The sequence below is a fragment of the Bos indicus genome, chromosome 15, assembly GCF_029378745.1.
Source record: "Bos indicus isolate NIAB-ARS_2022 breed Sahiwal x Tharparkar chromosome 15, NIAB-ARS_B.indTharparkar_mat_pri_1.0, whole genome shotgun sequence".
Classification (NCBI taxonomy): Eukaryota; Metazoa; Chordata; class Mammalia; order Artiodactyla; family Bovidae; genus Bos; species Bos indicus.
Genome location: NC_091774.1, coordinates 79896457 through 79909498, shown reverse-complemented (window position 1 = coordinate 79909498; position 13042 = coordinate 79896457). Strand labels below are relative to the sequence as shown.

Below are 13042 nucleotides of genomic sequence, written 5' to 3'. Positions count from 1 at the left end.
AGACAGTGGAAAAATATTCTTTGGGGGAGTAAAATCACTCTAATTGAGAATAGCTGATCTACCTTCATATCTCCTTCTGTCTCTATTTATGTATACTTTAATGTGTGACAGATGGACTTACATTTAAATATGCTAAACTGGACATTTAAATTTATATTACTTACCAGTTCTGCATACTAACACATCTAAGAAGACATTTTACACAAAATCTATTGACTCTGCTGCTGTGTCTACCCAGAATAGGTTTCCTCATAAACCTGGATGGAACCACACAATGGAACAGTGCTGAGTGAATTCATCCTTATGGGAATCACAGACTGCCCTGAGCTGCAGGCTCCACTGTTTGTGCTCTTCCTCATCATCTATGTGATCTCTGTGGTGGGCAACTTTGGCATGGTCATCCTCACTAAGGTGGACTCCAGGCTGCAGACACCCATGTACTTCTTTCTCAGGCACCTGGCTTTCACTGATCTTGGTTATTCAACAACCGTGGGCCCCAAAATGTTAGTAAATTTTGTGGCGGATAAAAATAAAATCTCCTATTACTTTTGTGCCACACAGCTCACTTTCTTTCTCGTGTTCATTATTAGTGAGCTTTTTATTCTGGCAGCAATGTCCTATGACCGCTATGTGGCCATCTGTAACCCTCTGCTCTACCCAGTGGTCATGTCACAAAGGGTATGTCATGTGCTGGTGGCAATGCCCTATTTGTATAGCATATTTGAGTCTCTTCTTATTGCTGTAAAGATATTTGACTCATCATTCTGTGGCTATAATGTCATCAGACATTTCTACTGTGACAGTCTTCCCTTGTTATCTTTGCTCTGCTCAAATGCAAGTGAAATTGGACTGATTATTCTTATCTCAGCAGGTTTTAATTTGATTTTCTCTCTTCTGATAGTTCTCGTGTCTTACCTTCTTATTCTTGCATCCGTTCTCAGGATGAGCTCTGCTGAAGGCAGGCAAAAGGCTTTTTCTACCTGTGGGTCTCACCTGACAGTGGTCACAGTGTTCTATGGGGCTTTAATATTCATGTATGTGCAACCAGAGTCCCACCATTCATTTGACACAGATAAAATGGCATCTATATTTTACACTCTCATTATCCCTATGCTAAATCCCTTGATCTACAGTTTGAGGAACAAAGATGTAAAACATGCCCTACAAAGTACATGGAAAAGAATATGCAATTCTTTCTCTTAAGTCTTGTGTACAATATGAATCATATAATTTAGGTGATGGGCTTCAAACTGTTCTCTGTGTGTCTCTAAAAAGAATAAAAAGTATGGAAATGTTTAGCACATATTTAGAAATTGCCTTCTAAGGGCTGGTCATACTTCTATGTGCTATATATACTTTAGCACCCAAAGGGGGAAAATATCTGCCTTTCTTGAGGGGAAGAGATGAATTACAAATATAATTAAGTAAATAGCACCATACCTTAGAATGAGTTAGGACACCCTAAGGACAAGTAAAGAGAGTCAAGTGAGAAAGAATAGCATATATAAAATGATTCAAATGATTATCATTATTCCCAACTATTAGAATAAATTTCCTAGTGTCTACATGTGTTTGTGCATATACATGTGGTTTTATGTAAGCATGTACTTATGCTTTTATTCGCTATACTTCTCTAAGGCATGTATTAAAATTAAACTTATGGTGGTTTCCAGGAGGCTCAGTGTAATAAAATGATTTGAATTCATCATTCATCTGAATTAATTCAGAGGCTCCCTTATCACGTGTGGAAGAGTTTAGGATCCTGCTCTGTTCTCATCAGTTAAGTTGCTTTTTTTTTTATTTATTTATTTTAAATTTTATTTTATTTTTAAACTTTACAAATTGTATTAGTTTTGCCAAATATCAAAATGAATCCGCCACAGGTATACATGTGTTCCCCATCCTGAACCCTCCTCCCTCCTCCCTCCCCATACCATCCCTCTGGGTCGTCCCAGTGCACTAGCCCCAAGCATCCAGTATCGTGCATCGAACCTGGACTGGCAAGTTGCTTTTATATATGAGCCCTAGAAGTCTTTAGACTCAGCACACTTAGCAATTCAGTAACTCACAGCATCTTATTTATCTAAATCAGACTATTTGTCTTTAAATTCAAGTTCAGTCGCTCAGTCATGTCCAACTCTTTGCTACCCCATAGGCTGCAGCACACCAGGCTTCCCTGTCCCTCATCAACTCCAGGAGATTGCTCAAACTCATGTCCATCACATCAGTGATACCATACACCAACCTCATGCTCTGACATTTCCTTCTCCTCCTGCGTTCAATCTTTCTAAGCAGGAGGGTCTTTTCCAATGAGTCAGTTCTTCACATCAGGGGGCCAAAGTATTCTCTGAACCAGATACGTTTTCTTAATAGTCTTTAATAATATTCTGTACTTGAAAGTTGCTAAGAGAGTGGGCCTTAAATATTCTCACCTCAGAAAAAGGAATGATAATTATGTAACATGAAAATGTTCAGTTCAGTTCAGTCGCTCAGTCATGTCCGACTCTTTGCAACCCCATGAATTGTAGCACACCAGGCCTCCCTGTTAGCTAGTGCTAAATTGTAGCCATATTGAGCTATATAAATGCATCAAATCAACATGTTGTCGACTTTAAATTTACACCATATTAACTGTAAATTATGTCACAATAAAGCCAGAGGGAAAAAATTTAAATTTCTTGAGATTCTCCCATGGAAGCTTTGAGTTATATTTTTATATTTTATTGGGATCTTGATTCCTAACTTCTTTTTGATCAAACAAAATAGTTACATTTGCTTATCTGTCTGAAAAACAAAAATATTTCTTATTTAAAATTTGTGTTTTAATTATTTTTGTACTTTTGCATAAGAGGTCTAGTCTATGCTGAACTAGCTTTGTGCCTTTGTTATGGGATAACCTTCTTCAGTATTGGTTCATAAGAGTGTGTAAAAAATCTTTTACTACGTATGCATGAATATATGTGTACCATATTGCATATTTTATTGTAAAATATTTTATTATATTCTATAATTTTTATTCTATTTTTTGATTGCTATGGTTTGATCATTTCTTTGTAGCAAACAAAAGACAAAATTCCATGATTTGGTCAATATTTCTAGGAAAAATGTAATAAGATATGTAACAGTTTGTTTATATATGATATGCATACAAATATCTTCCCTGGTGACTCAGACAGTAAAGCGTCTGCCTGCAACACGGGAGACCCGGGTTCAATCCCTGGGTCGGGAAGATCTCCTGGAGAAGGAAATAGCAACCCACTCCAGTACCCTTGCCTGGAAAATTCCATGGACTGAAGAGTCTGGTGGGTTACAGTCCAGGGGGTCTCAAAGAGTTGGACACAACTGAGCGACTTCACTTTCACTTTCATCCTCTTCAAAATTATCACTTTTTTGTTTAATTTTGTATTTTTAACATTTATGAAATTTTATTTACATCATAGAGAGACTGCACTGTTCTTTGTTCACCATCCTTAAAAACTCAAAAACATTTTCACTAATTCAATAAAAAGGCAAGTAGGACTCTTCCTTCCCATGATATTGACATTTTAATGGAGGTGGCATTCAATATGGCAAAGAAAAAAACCAAACAGTCCAGATTGGAAAGAAGGAATTTAAATTGTATTTATTAGTATATGATGAGATTGTTCAGGTAGAAATATAAGCTATATAAAAAAAGCATTGCATTAAAAGGTGAATTTAGGATGGTCAAGGAGAGATCAGTACAGACAATAATTTTTATTTCTATATACTACAAATGAAATATTAGAAATGAAATTGTTAAATGTTGTAGTTATTGTTCAGTTGACAAATCACGTCTGACTCTTTGTTACTCTATGGACTGCAGGACGCCAGGCCGTTCTATCCCTCATCAACTCCTAGAGTTTGCCAAGTTCATGTCCATTGTATTGATGATTCCATCCAATCATCTTATTCTCTGTCATCCTATTCTGCTTTCAATTTTTCCCAGCATCAGGGTCTTTTCCAATGAATCGACTCTTCACATCAGCTGGCCAGAGTTTTGGAGCTTCATATTCAGCATCAGTCCTCTCAATGAATATTCAGGGTTGATTTTCTTTAGGATTGCTTGATTTGATCTTCTTGCAGTCCAAGGGATTCCCTAACACCACAATGCAAAAGCATTGATTCTTAGGCTTTCTGCCTTCTTTATGGTCCAACTCTCACATCCATACATGACTAGTGAAAAGATCATAGCCTTGTTAAATTGTTAAACACCTGTTATAAATTCATCATAACTATGAAATCCTTAAAGATATATACAAAATATGAAAGCCTGTATGGTAAAAATTAGAAAATATTCCTGAAAGATATTAATGGCAGCATAAAAAAAATGAGATCTTACCATATTTATTGATTGATTTATTCAATATTAGGTCAGTCAGTTCAGTTCAGTCTCTCAGTCGTGTCCGACTCTTTGCAACCCCATGAATTGCAGCACGCCAGGCCTCCCTGTCCATCACCAACGCCCGGAGTTCACTCAGACTCATGTCCATAGAGTCAGTGATGCCATCCAGCCATCTCATCCTCTGTCATCCCCTTCTCCTCCTGCCCCAATCCCTCCCAGCATCAGAGTCTTTTCTAATGAGACAACTCTTCACATGAGGTGCCAAAGTACTGGAGTTTCAGTTTCAGCATCATTCCTTCCAAAGAAATCCCAGGGCTGATCTCCTTCAGAATGGACTGGTTGGATCTCCTTGCAGTCCAAAGGACTCTCAAGAGTCTTCTCCAACACCACAGTTCAAAAGCATCAATTCTTTGGCTCTCAGCCTTCTTCACATTCCAACTCTCACATCCATACATGACCACTGGAAAACCATAGCCTTGACTAGACGGACCTTTGTTTGGCAAAGTAACGTTTCTGATTTTGAATATGCTATCTAGGTTGGTCATAACTTTTCATCCAAAGAGTAAACATCTTTTAATTTCACGGCTGCAGTCATGATCTGCAATAATTTTGGAGCCACCCCCCAAAAGTCTGACACTGTTTCCACTGTTTCCCCATCTATTTCCCATGAAGTGATGGGACCAGATGCCGTGATCTTCCTTTGCTGAATGTTGAGCTTTGAGCCAACTTTTTCACTCTCCACTTTCACTTTCATCCAGGGGCTTTTTAGTTCCTCTTCACTTTCTGCCGTAAGAGTGCTGTCATCTGCGTATCTGAGGTTATTGATATTTCTCTTGTCAATCTTGATTCCAGCTTGTGCTTCTTCCAGCCCAGCGTTTCTCATGATGTGTTCTGCATAGAAGTTAAATAAGCAGGGTGACAATATGCAGCCTTGACGGACTCCTTTTCCTATTTGGAACCAGTCTGTTGTTCCATGTCCAGTTCTAACTGTGGCTTCCTAACGTGCATACAGATTTCTCAAGAGGCAGGTCAGGTGGTCTGGTATTGCAATCTCTTTCAGAATTTTCCACAGTTTATTGTGATCCACACAGTCAAAGGCTTTGGCATCGTCAATAAAGCAGAAATAGATATTTTTCTGGAACTCTCTTAATTTTTTGATGATCCAACGGATGTTGGCAATTTGATCTCTGGTTGCTCTGTCTTTTCTAAAACCAGCTTGAACATCAGGAAGTTCACGGTTCACATATTGCTGAAGCCTGGCTTGGAGAATTTTGAGCATTACTTTACTAGCGTGTGAGATGAGTGCAATTGTGCGGTAGTTTGAGCATTCTTTGGCATTGTCTTTCTTTGGGATTGGAATGAAAACTGATATTTTCCAGTCCTGTGGCCACTGCTGAGTTTTCCAAATTTGCTGGCATATTGAGTGCAGCACTTTCACAGCATCATCTTTCAGGATTTGAAAGAGCTCAACTGGAATTCCATCACCTCCACTAGCTTTGTTCATAGTGATGGTTTCTAAGGTCCACTTGACTTCACATTCCAGGATATCTGGCTCTAGGTCAGTGATCAAACCATCGTGATTATCTGGGTCATGAAGATCTTTTTTGTACAGTTCTTCTGTGTATTCTTGCCATCTCTTCTTAATATCTTCTGCTTCTGTTAGGTCCATACCATTTCTGTCCTTTATCGAGCCCATTTGTGAATCAAATGTTCCCTTGGTATTTCTAATTTTCTTGAAGAGATCTCTAGTCTTCCCCATTCTGCTGTTTTACTCTATTTCTTTGCATTGATTGCTGAGGAAGGCTTTCTTATCTCTTCTTGCTATTCTTTGGAACTCTGCATTCAGATGTTTATATCTTTCCTTTTCTCATTTACTTTTTGCTTCTCTTCTTTTCACAGCTATTTGTAAGGCCTCCCCAGACAGCCATTTTGCTTCTTTGCATTTTTTTTCCCATGTCTCCTGTACAATGTCATGAACCTCATTCCATAGTTCATCAGGCACTCTATCTATCAGATCTATGCCCTTAAATCTATTTCTCACTTCCACTGTATAATCATAAGGGATTTGATTTAGGTCATACCTGAATGATATAGTGGTTTTCCCTACTTTCTTCAATTTCAGTCTGAATTTGGCTATAAGGAGTTCATGGTCTGAGCCACAGTCAGCTCCTGGTCTTGTTTTTGCTGACTGTATAGAGCTTCTTGATCTTTGGCTGCAAAGAATATAATCAATCTGATTTCAGTGTTGACCATCTGATGATGTCCATGTATAGAGTCTTCTCTTGTGTTGTTGGAAGAGGGTGTTTGTTATGACCAGTGCATTTTCTTGGCAAAGTTCTATTAGTCTTTGCCCTGCTTCATTCCGTATTCCAAGGCCAAATTTGCCTGTTACTCCAGGTGTTTCTTGACTTCCTACTTTTGCATTCCAGTTCTCTATAATGAAGAGGACATCTTTTTTGGGTGTTAGTTCTCAAAGGTCTTGTACACCTTCATAGAACCTTTCAAGTTCAGCTTCTTCAGCATTACTGGTTGGGGCATAGACTTGGATTACTGTGATATTGAATGGTTTGCCTTGGAAACGAACAGAGATCATTCTGTCATTTTTGAGATTGCATCCAAGTACTGCATTTCGGACTCTTTGGTTGACCATGATGGGCACTCCATTTCTTCTGAAGGATTCCTGCCTGCAGTAGTAGATATAATGGTCATCTGAGTTAAATTCACCCATTCCAGTCCATTTCAGTTCGCTAATTCCTAGAATGTCGACATTCACTCTTGCCATCTCTTGTTTGACCACTTCCAATTTGCCTTGATTCATGGACCTCACATTCCAGGTTCCTATGCAATATTGCTCTTTACAGCATCGGACCTTGCTTCTATCACCAGTCACATCCACAGCTGCATATTATTTTTGCTTTGGTTCCATCCCTTCATTCTTTCTGGAGTTATTTCTCCACAGATCTCCAGTAGCATATTGGGCACCTACTGACCTGGGGAGTTTCTCTTTCAGTATCCTGTAATTTTGCCTTTTCATACTGTTCATGGGGTTCTCAAGGTAAGAATACTGAAGTGGTTTGCCATTCCCTTCTCCAGTGGACCACATTCTGTCAAATCTCTCCACCATGACCCGCCCGTCTTGGGTTGCCCCATGGGCATGGCTTAGTGTGTTGCAAGAGGGCATTAGAGGGCAAACACACTGAAACCATATTTTGCTTCACCCCACACTAATAATTAAACAGCAAGAGGGTTTAAGCTCTCACTCTCATTGATGGAAAGATGATCTGAGATGAAGTAGTAGAAAAATTTAAAAAATCAAACATATCTGCTCAAATGAATATCATTAAAAGCTGTTTCTTTTAATAAACCAGAAATCAGTTTTTAGTTCTACAAAATTATCTTGATTTTTTCTTCTCCTATTTTGCATTTAAATGTTAGGAGCCACTTGATAAATAGGTTTTCTGAATTATTTTAATGTATTTTTATTCATCCCATGCATATTTCAGAAAAAGCAAACTATCTATGTTTCTAAGGGCTTTTCTCCCTTTAATTCCCAAAAACTACATAGTAATTGAAAGAAAACTAGAAATCATAGTAAGAGAACAAAATAAAATAAAAATAATCATACACAGTAAAATTGCCTTTCATACTACCCCTTCTGAAATTATTTTTTTAATTTACTGTTTTCTGTTAATTAACAATTTCCAAAGAATTAGTATGTTTGTTTCAAGTATTTAAAAAATTAAAAAAATTATTTGTGCTCAAATAACTCTGTCTTTATTTTCTTTTATTAAAAATAGAGTATTCAATTATGTTAGATTTTAAATAAAATGCCATGTTTCTATCTTTCCAAACCCCACAGAATTTCATACTTTGGAAATTCTGCAGAAAACAAATCACTTCATTCTGAAACCAGAATTTGCATGGAGAGTCTCCTTTGAATGAGTCCAACATAAGATCAGGGTGGATCAGAATCAGTTCCCAACATCTGCTTGATTATCTCTAAGGGAGACAAGAATACTCAGACTGTGTGCTCTAGGGGGTTTTATTGTTAAAAGCAAAAGTTAAATCTCTACCATGGCAAAAGGCAATTATTCTGCAGTGTCTGAGTTTATCCTCTTGGGACTCACAGATAATCCGGAACTTCAAGCCACTCCCTTTGGTGTGTTCCTAGTAATCTATTTTGCTAGTGTCCTGGGTAATCTTGGTTTGATTGTGCTAATACAAATCAGCCCGCAGCTTCACACATCCATGTATTTTTTTTCTCAGCCACCTGGCTTTCATTGATTTTTCTTTTACTTCGTCTGTCACCCCAAACACCTTGGTGAATTTCCTGTGTGAAGTTAAAAGTATAACATTTTATGCATGTGTCATCCAGGTGTGCTGCTTCATCACATTTGTAGTTTGTGAACAGTATTTGCTCTCAGTCATGGCCTATGACAGGTATGTTGCCATTTGCAACCCTTTACTCTATGCCATCCTCATGCCTAAAAAACTCTGTAATCGGATCATTGCTAGCACATATATTTATGGATTCGTTGTGGGTCTTGTGCAGACAGTCACAACATTCCTCTTGTCTTTCTGTGGTTCCAATAGGGTCAACCACTTCTACTGTGAGGACGTTCTCTTGGTCGCTCTGGCTTGCTCTGACACTCATGTCAAAGAGCTGATGCTGCTAATCATTGCTGGGTTTAACACCCTTTGCTCTCTACTGATCGTGATGATTTCTTATATCTTCATCCTCTTTGCCATTCTGAGGATCCGTTCTGCTGAAGGAAGGCAAAAAGCCTTTTCTACCTGTGTTTCCCATCTCACCTCCATCACCATATTTTATGCAACAATCATTTTTATGTACCTCCTGCCCAATTCAAGCCATTCTCTGAACACAGATTAATTTGCTTTGGCATTCTATATGGTAGTGATTCCCATGTTAAACCCATTGATCTACAGCTTGAGGAATCAGGAACTGAAGAATGCACTGAAGAGAATTATAGAAAAGTTGCATTTGGCTATCAAATAACTGAAGAAATCAAGGACAGGGAGGAATCAGAGGACTCTGAGTTGTGGTTTCAGTTCAGTTCAGCTCAGTTCAGTTGCTCAGTCGTGTCTGACTCTTTGCGACCCCAAGAATCGCAGCACGCCAGGCCTCCCTGTCCATCACCAACTCCCAGAGTTTACTCAAACTCATGCCCATCGAGTCGGTGATGCCATCCAGCCATCTCATCCTCTGTCGTCCCCTTCTCCTCCTGCACCCAACCCCTCCCAGCATCAGGTCTTTTCCAATGAGTCAACTCTTCGCATGAGGTGGCCAAAGTACTGGAGTTTCAGCTTCAGCATCATTCCTTCCAAAGAAATCCCAGGGCTGATCTCCTTGTGGCTTAAGTAGAATCAAAATGCTGATAAATGATAGGGTCAAATTCCTCACTTCCAGTGTTCACATTTACTCAATATGTCTTACCCACTCTGTCATTCTTGGTGATTTACACGTGAAAGGCATTTTGTAAATTTTGAGGTGTTAAATTTAAAAGGAGAAAGAGACAGACAAACAAGGAAAGACAGAGAGTGAAACAGAGATAGAGATATCTCAACCTGTTTGAAAAGACATCTTCATAATTAAAGAAATGGAACATCGGGCAAAGTGCCTTTATCTGAATTCTATGTCATATGGGTCATACTAAGATAGACCAACATTTGATAACTTATATTTCAAGTTTGCTGCATAGATAATCTGGAAAATAAGGCAAAGATTAATAGCAAGATTTTTTTTTCCAACATGCTGAATAACCTTCCTAACACTTCTCTTGCATTCAGCTCAAAGAGTAGCACCAACAGAGCCACCTTGACATTGAGCCCTTGGTGACCCCGATCCTGACACTGTGTCAGTTTAGTTCACTAGAGCTCTTTCCTGCCATATACCTCCTTGCTTGTTCTGTATCAATTGTGATTAGGAACATGGACTCTTCCTTCACACAGTTTGGCCAACAATTTTAGTTTTCCAAGTAATAGCTGTTATCTTGGGTAAATTATTATATTTCACATCTCTTTTTCTTGGTTTCTTCATCTACAATAGTAATAGTTCCTTTGTCCTGGACTGATTGTGAAGATTAAATAAGATTATGACTATAAAAGGCTTACATAGTTCATAGTACATGCCAAGCACTTCATAAGCATAAACTATTACATCTAATTAGTAACATTATTTTCAGCAGTGTTATTGAATATATAGCCTTTTTAAAAAGAGTTGACAAAGTGATATGCTTCATTTTAAAATCAACAAAATGAAAATATAAAACCTAACAAGTTATTGTATTGTCATTATTAAAACAATTTCATTCCTTTTCATTTTTGTTTCAAATTGATATAAATGACTTTTTAAAGTGTACATATTTAAAGTGTTCAATTTGATAATTTTTGAAACATCATCACAGTGAAAATGCTGAACACGTTTGTCCCATACCCCAAGGTGCCTCCTTCACTGACCCTGGGCAACCACCAACTGGTTCCTGTCACTATGATTGCTTTGCTATTCTCACATGCATGCTGCATGCTAATTTTCTTCAGTCATGTCTGACTGCTTATTTCCTACAGTTTTATATAAATGGAATCAGCAATATGAACTCTTTAAGACAGAGAAATTTTATATTTCAGAAGTGCAAAGAGTTTCATGTTGAACATTTGGCATAATTATTCTCTGAAAGTGCACTGCCCACACCACTGAGATGCCGTGCAGCGCCCACACCACTGAGCTATTCTAAGGCCGTTCTACCTCCCACGCATGTGTGCATGCTGTCCCTTCAGTCATGTCCTTGTGACCCCATGGACTGTAGCCCACCAGATTCCTCTGCCCATGGGATTCTCCAGGCAAGAACACTGGAGTGGGGTGCCATGCTCTCCTCCAGGGGATCTTCCCAATCCAGGGATGGAAGAGGGGCCCTGGCTTCTCCTGCCTTGGCAAGCAGGTTGTTTACCACCAGCACAAACTGGGAAGCCCATCCTACCTCCCACTGCCCCTAAATTTCATCACAATTGCTTTTATTAATTTTGTTGGGGTATAGTTGCTTTACAATACTGCATTAGTTTCCTGCCATACAGCAAAGTGAATTAGTTACAAATATACATGTATCCACTCTTTTTTAGATTCACTTCCCATTTAGGTCACCACAGAGCACTGAGTAGAGATCCCTGTGCTATACAGGGGGTTCTCTTCAGTTGTCTATTTCATACAGAACAGTGTGTATATGTCAATCCCAATCTCCCAATTCACTCATCTGTCTTTCCTACCTTGGTAATCATAAGTTTCTTTTCTATATCTGTAATTCTATTTCTGTTTTGCAAAGAAGTTCATCTGTACCATTTTTGTAGATTCCACATATAAAGGGATATTATATATTTGTCTTTCTCTTTCTGACTTACTTCACTCACTTTGGAGTGAATGAAGGGATGGTCTCTAGGTCCATCCCTGTTCCTGTTAATAGTATAGTTTCATTCTTTTTATGACTCATTGGAAAAGACTGATGCTGGGAGGGATTTGGGGCAGGAGGAAAAGGGGATGACAGAGGATGAGATGGCTGGATGGCATCATCGACTAGATGGACGTGAGTTTGAGTGAACTCCGGGAGATGGTGATGGACAGGGAGGCCTGGCATGCTGTGATTCATGGGGTCACAAAGAGTTGGACATGACTGAGAGACTGAACTGAACTGAACTGAACTGAGGATTCCATTCATCTGGTCCCATCACTTCATGGGAAATAGATGGGGAAACAGTGGAAACAGAGTCAGACTTTATTTTTGGTGGCTCCAAAATCACTGCAGATGGTGATTGAAGCTATGAAATTAGAAAACGCTTACTCCTTGGAAGGAAAGTTATGACCAACCTAGATAACATATTAAAAAGCAGAGATATTGCTTTGCCAACAAAGGTCCATCTAGTCAAGACTATGGTTTTTCCAGTGGTCATATATGGATGTGAGAGTTGAACTGTGAAGAAAGCTGAACACTGAAGAATTGATGCTTTTGAACTGTGGTGTTGGAGAGGACTCTTCCCTTGGATTGCAAAGAGATCCAACCAGTCTATCCTAAAGGAGATCAGTCCTGGGTATTCATTGGAAGGACTGATGCTGAAGCTGAAACTCCAACACTTTGGCCACCTTATGCAAAGAGCTGACTCATTGGAAAACACCCTGATGCTGGGAGGGATTATGGAGTTTTTTTTGGTTCTTCCATTCCTGCTATTAAAATAAGCATATATTTTCTTGAAGCAAAATTTGAGCTATTTTTTGCATTTAGTAAGGATTGTATTTAATTTATTTAGTTCCACTTTTCAAAGTAAAAACAGAGATAAACTCAGTTAAATCTTCTGTGTGTCTGGTGCTGGATGAAACTCTTTAAATGGATAGTATCAGCTAATTTTTATAACACTTTACTGAGACAGGTATTTAAAAAATAGAAAAAAGTCCAAAACAGTTTATGTAGTTCTTTAATAAGCATGTAGCTAACAACTAGAAAAAAATGAGTTTAAGTTTGGTAAAACAGATTTTTAGTGACCATTTTAAACATTTTTAACTATGGCGTCAGAGAAGACTCTCAAGAGTCCCTCGGACTACATGGAGTTTTTCATGTAAGTTGAGATATTCAGGAGAAATGAACTCTAATGGTCCTCAGCCTGGATTATTACTTATAT

The 13042-nt window shown here is 38.5% G+C and overlaps 1 protein-coding gene and 1 pseudogene across 1 annotated transcript; both read left to right on the top strand.

The window, feature by feature from the left end:
- The first annotated feature begins 261 nt into the window (after positions 1–261).
- Positions 262–1203, top strand: LOC109569331 (olfactory receptor 8K3-like). The gene has a single exon (XM_019974669.2). It carries the CDS (start codon positions 262–264, stop codon positions 1201–1203), a length of 942 nt encoding a protein of 313 aa, XP_019830228.2.
- A 7189-nt stretch (positions 1204–8392) lies between these two features.
- Positions 8393–9380, top strand: LOC139187199 (olfactory receptor 5AL1-like; annotated as a pseudogene).
- Positions 9381–13042: the final 3662 nt, after the last annotated feature.

What these genes read in the sequence shown, in the direction of transcription:
- LOC109569331 (XM_019974669.2), top strand. Translation starts at nt 262, where the DNA reads ATGGAACCACACAATGGAACAGTGCTGAGTGAATTCATCCTTATGGGA.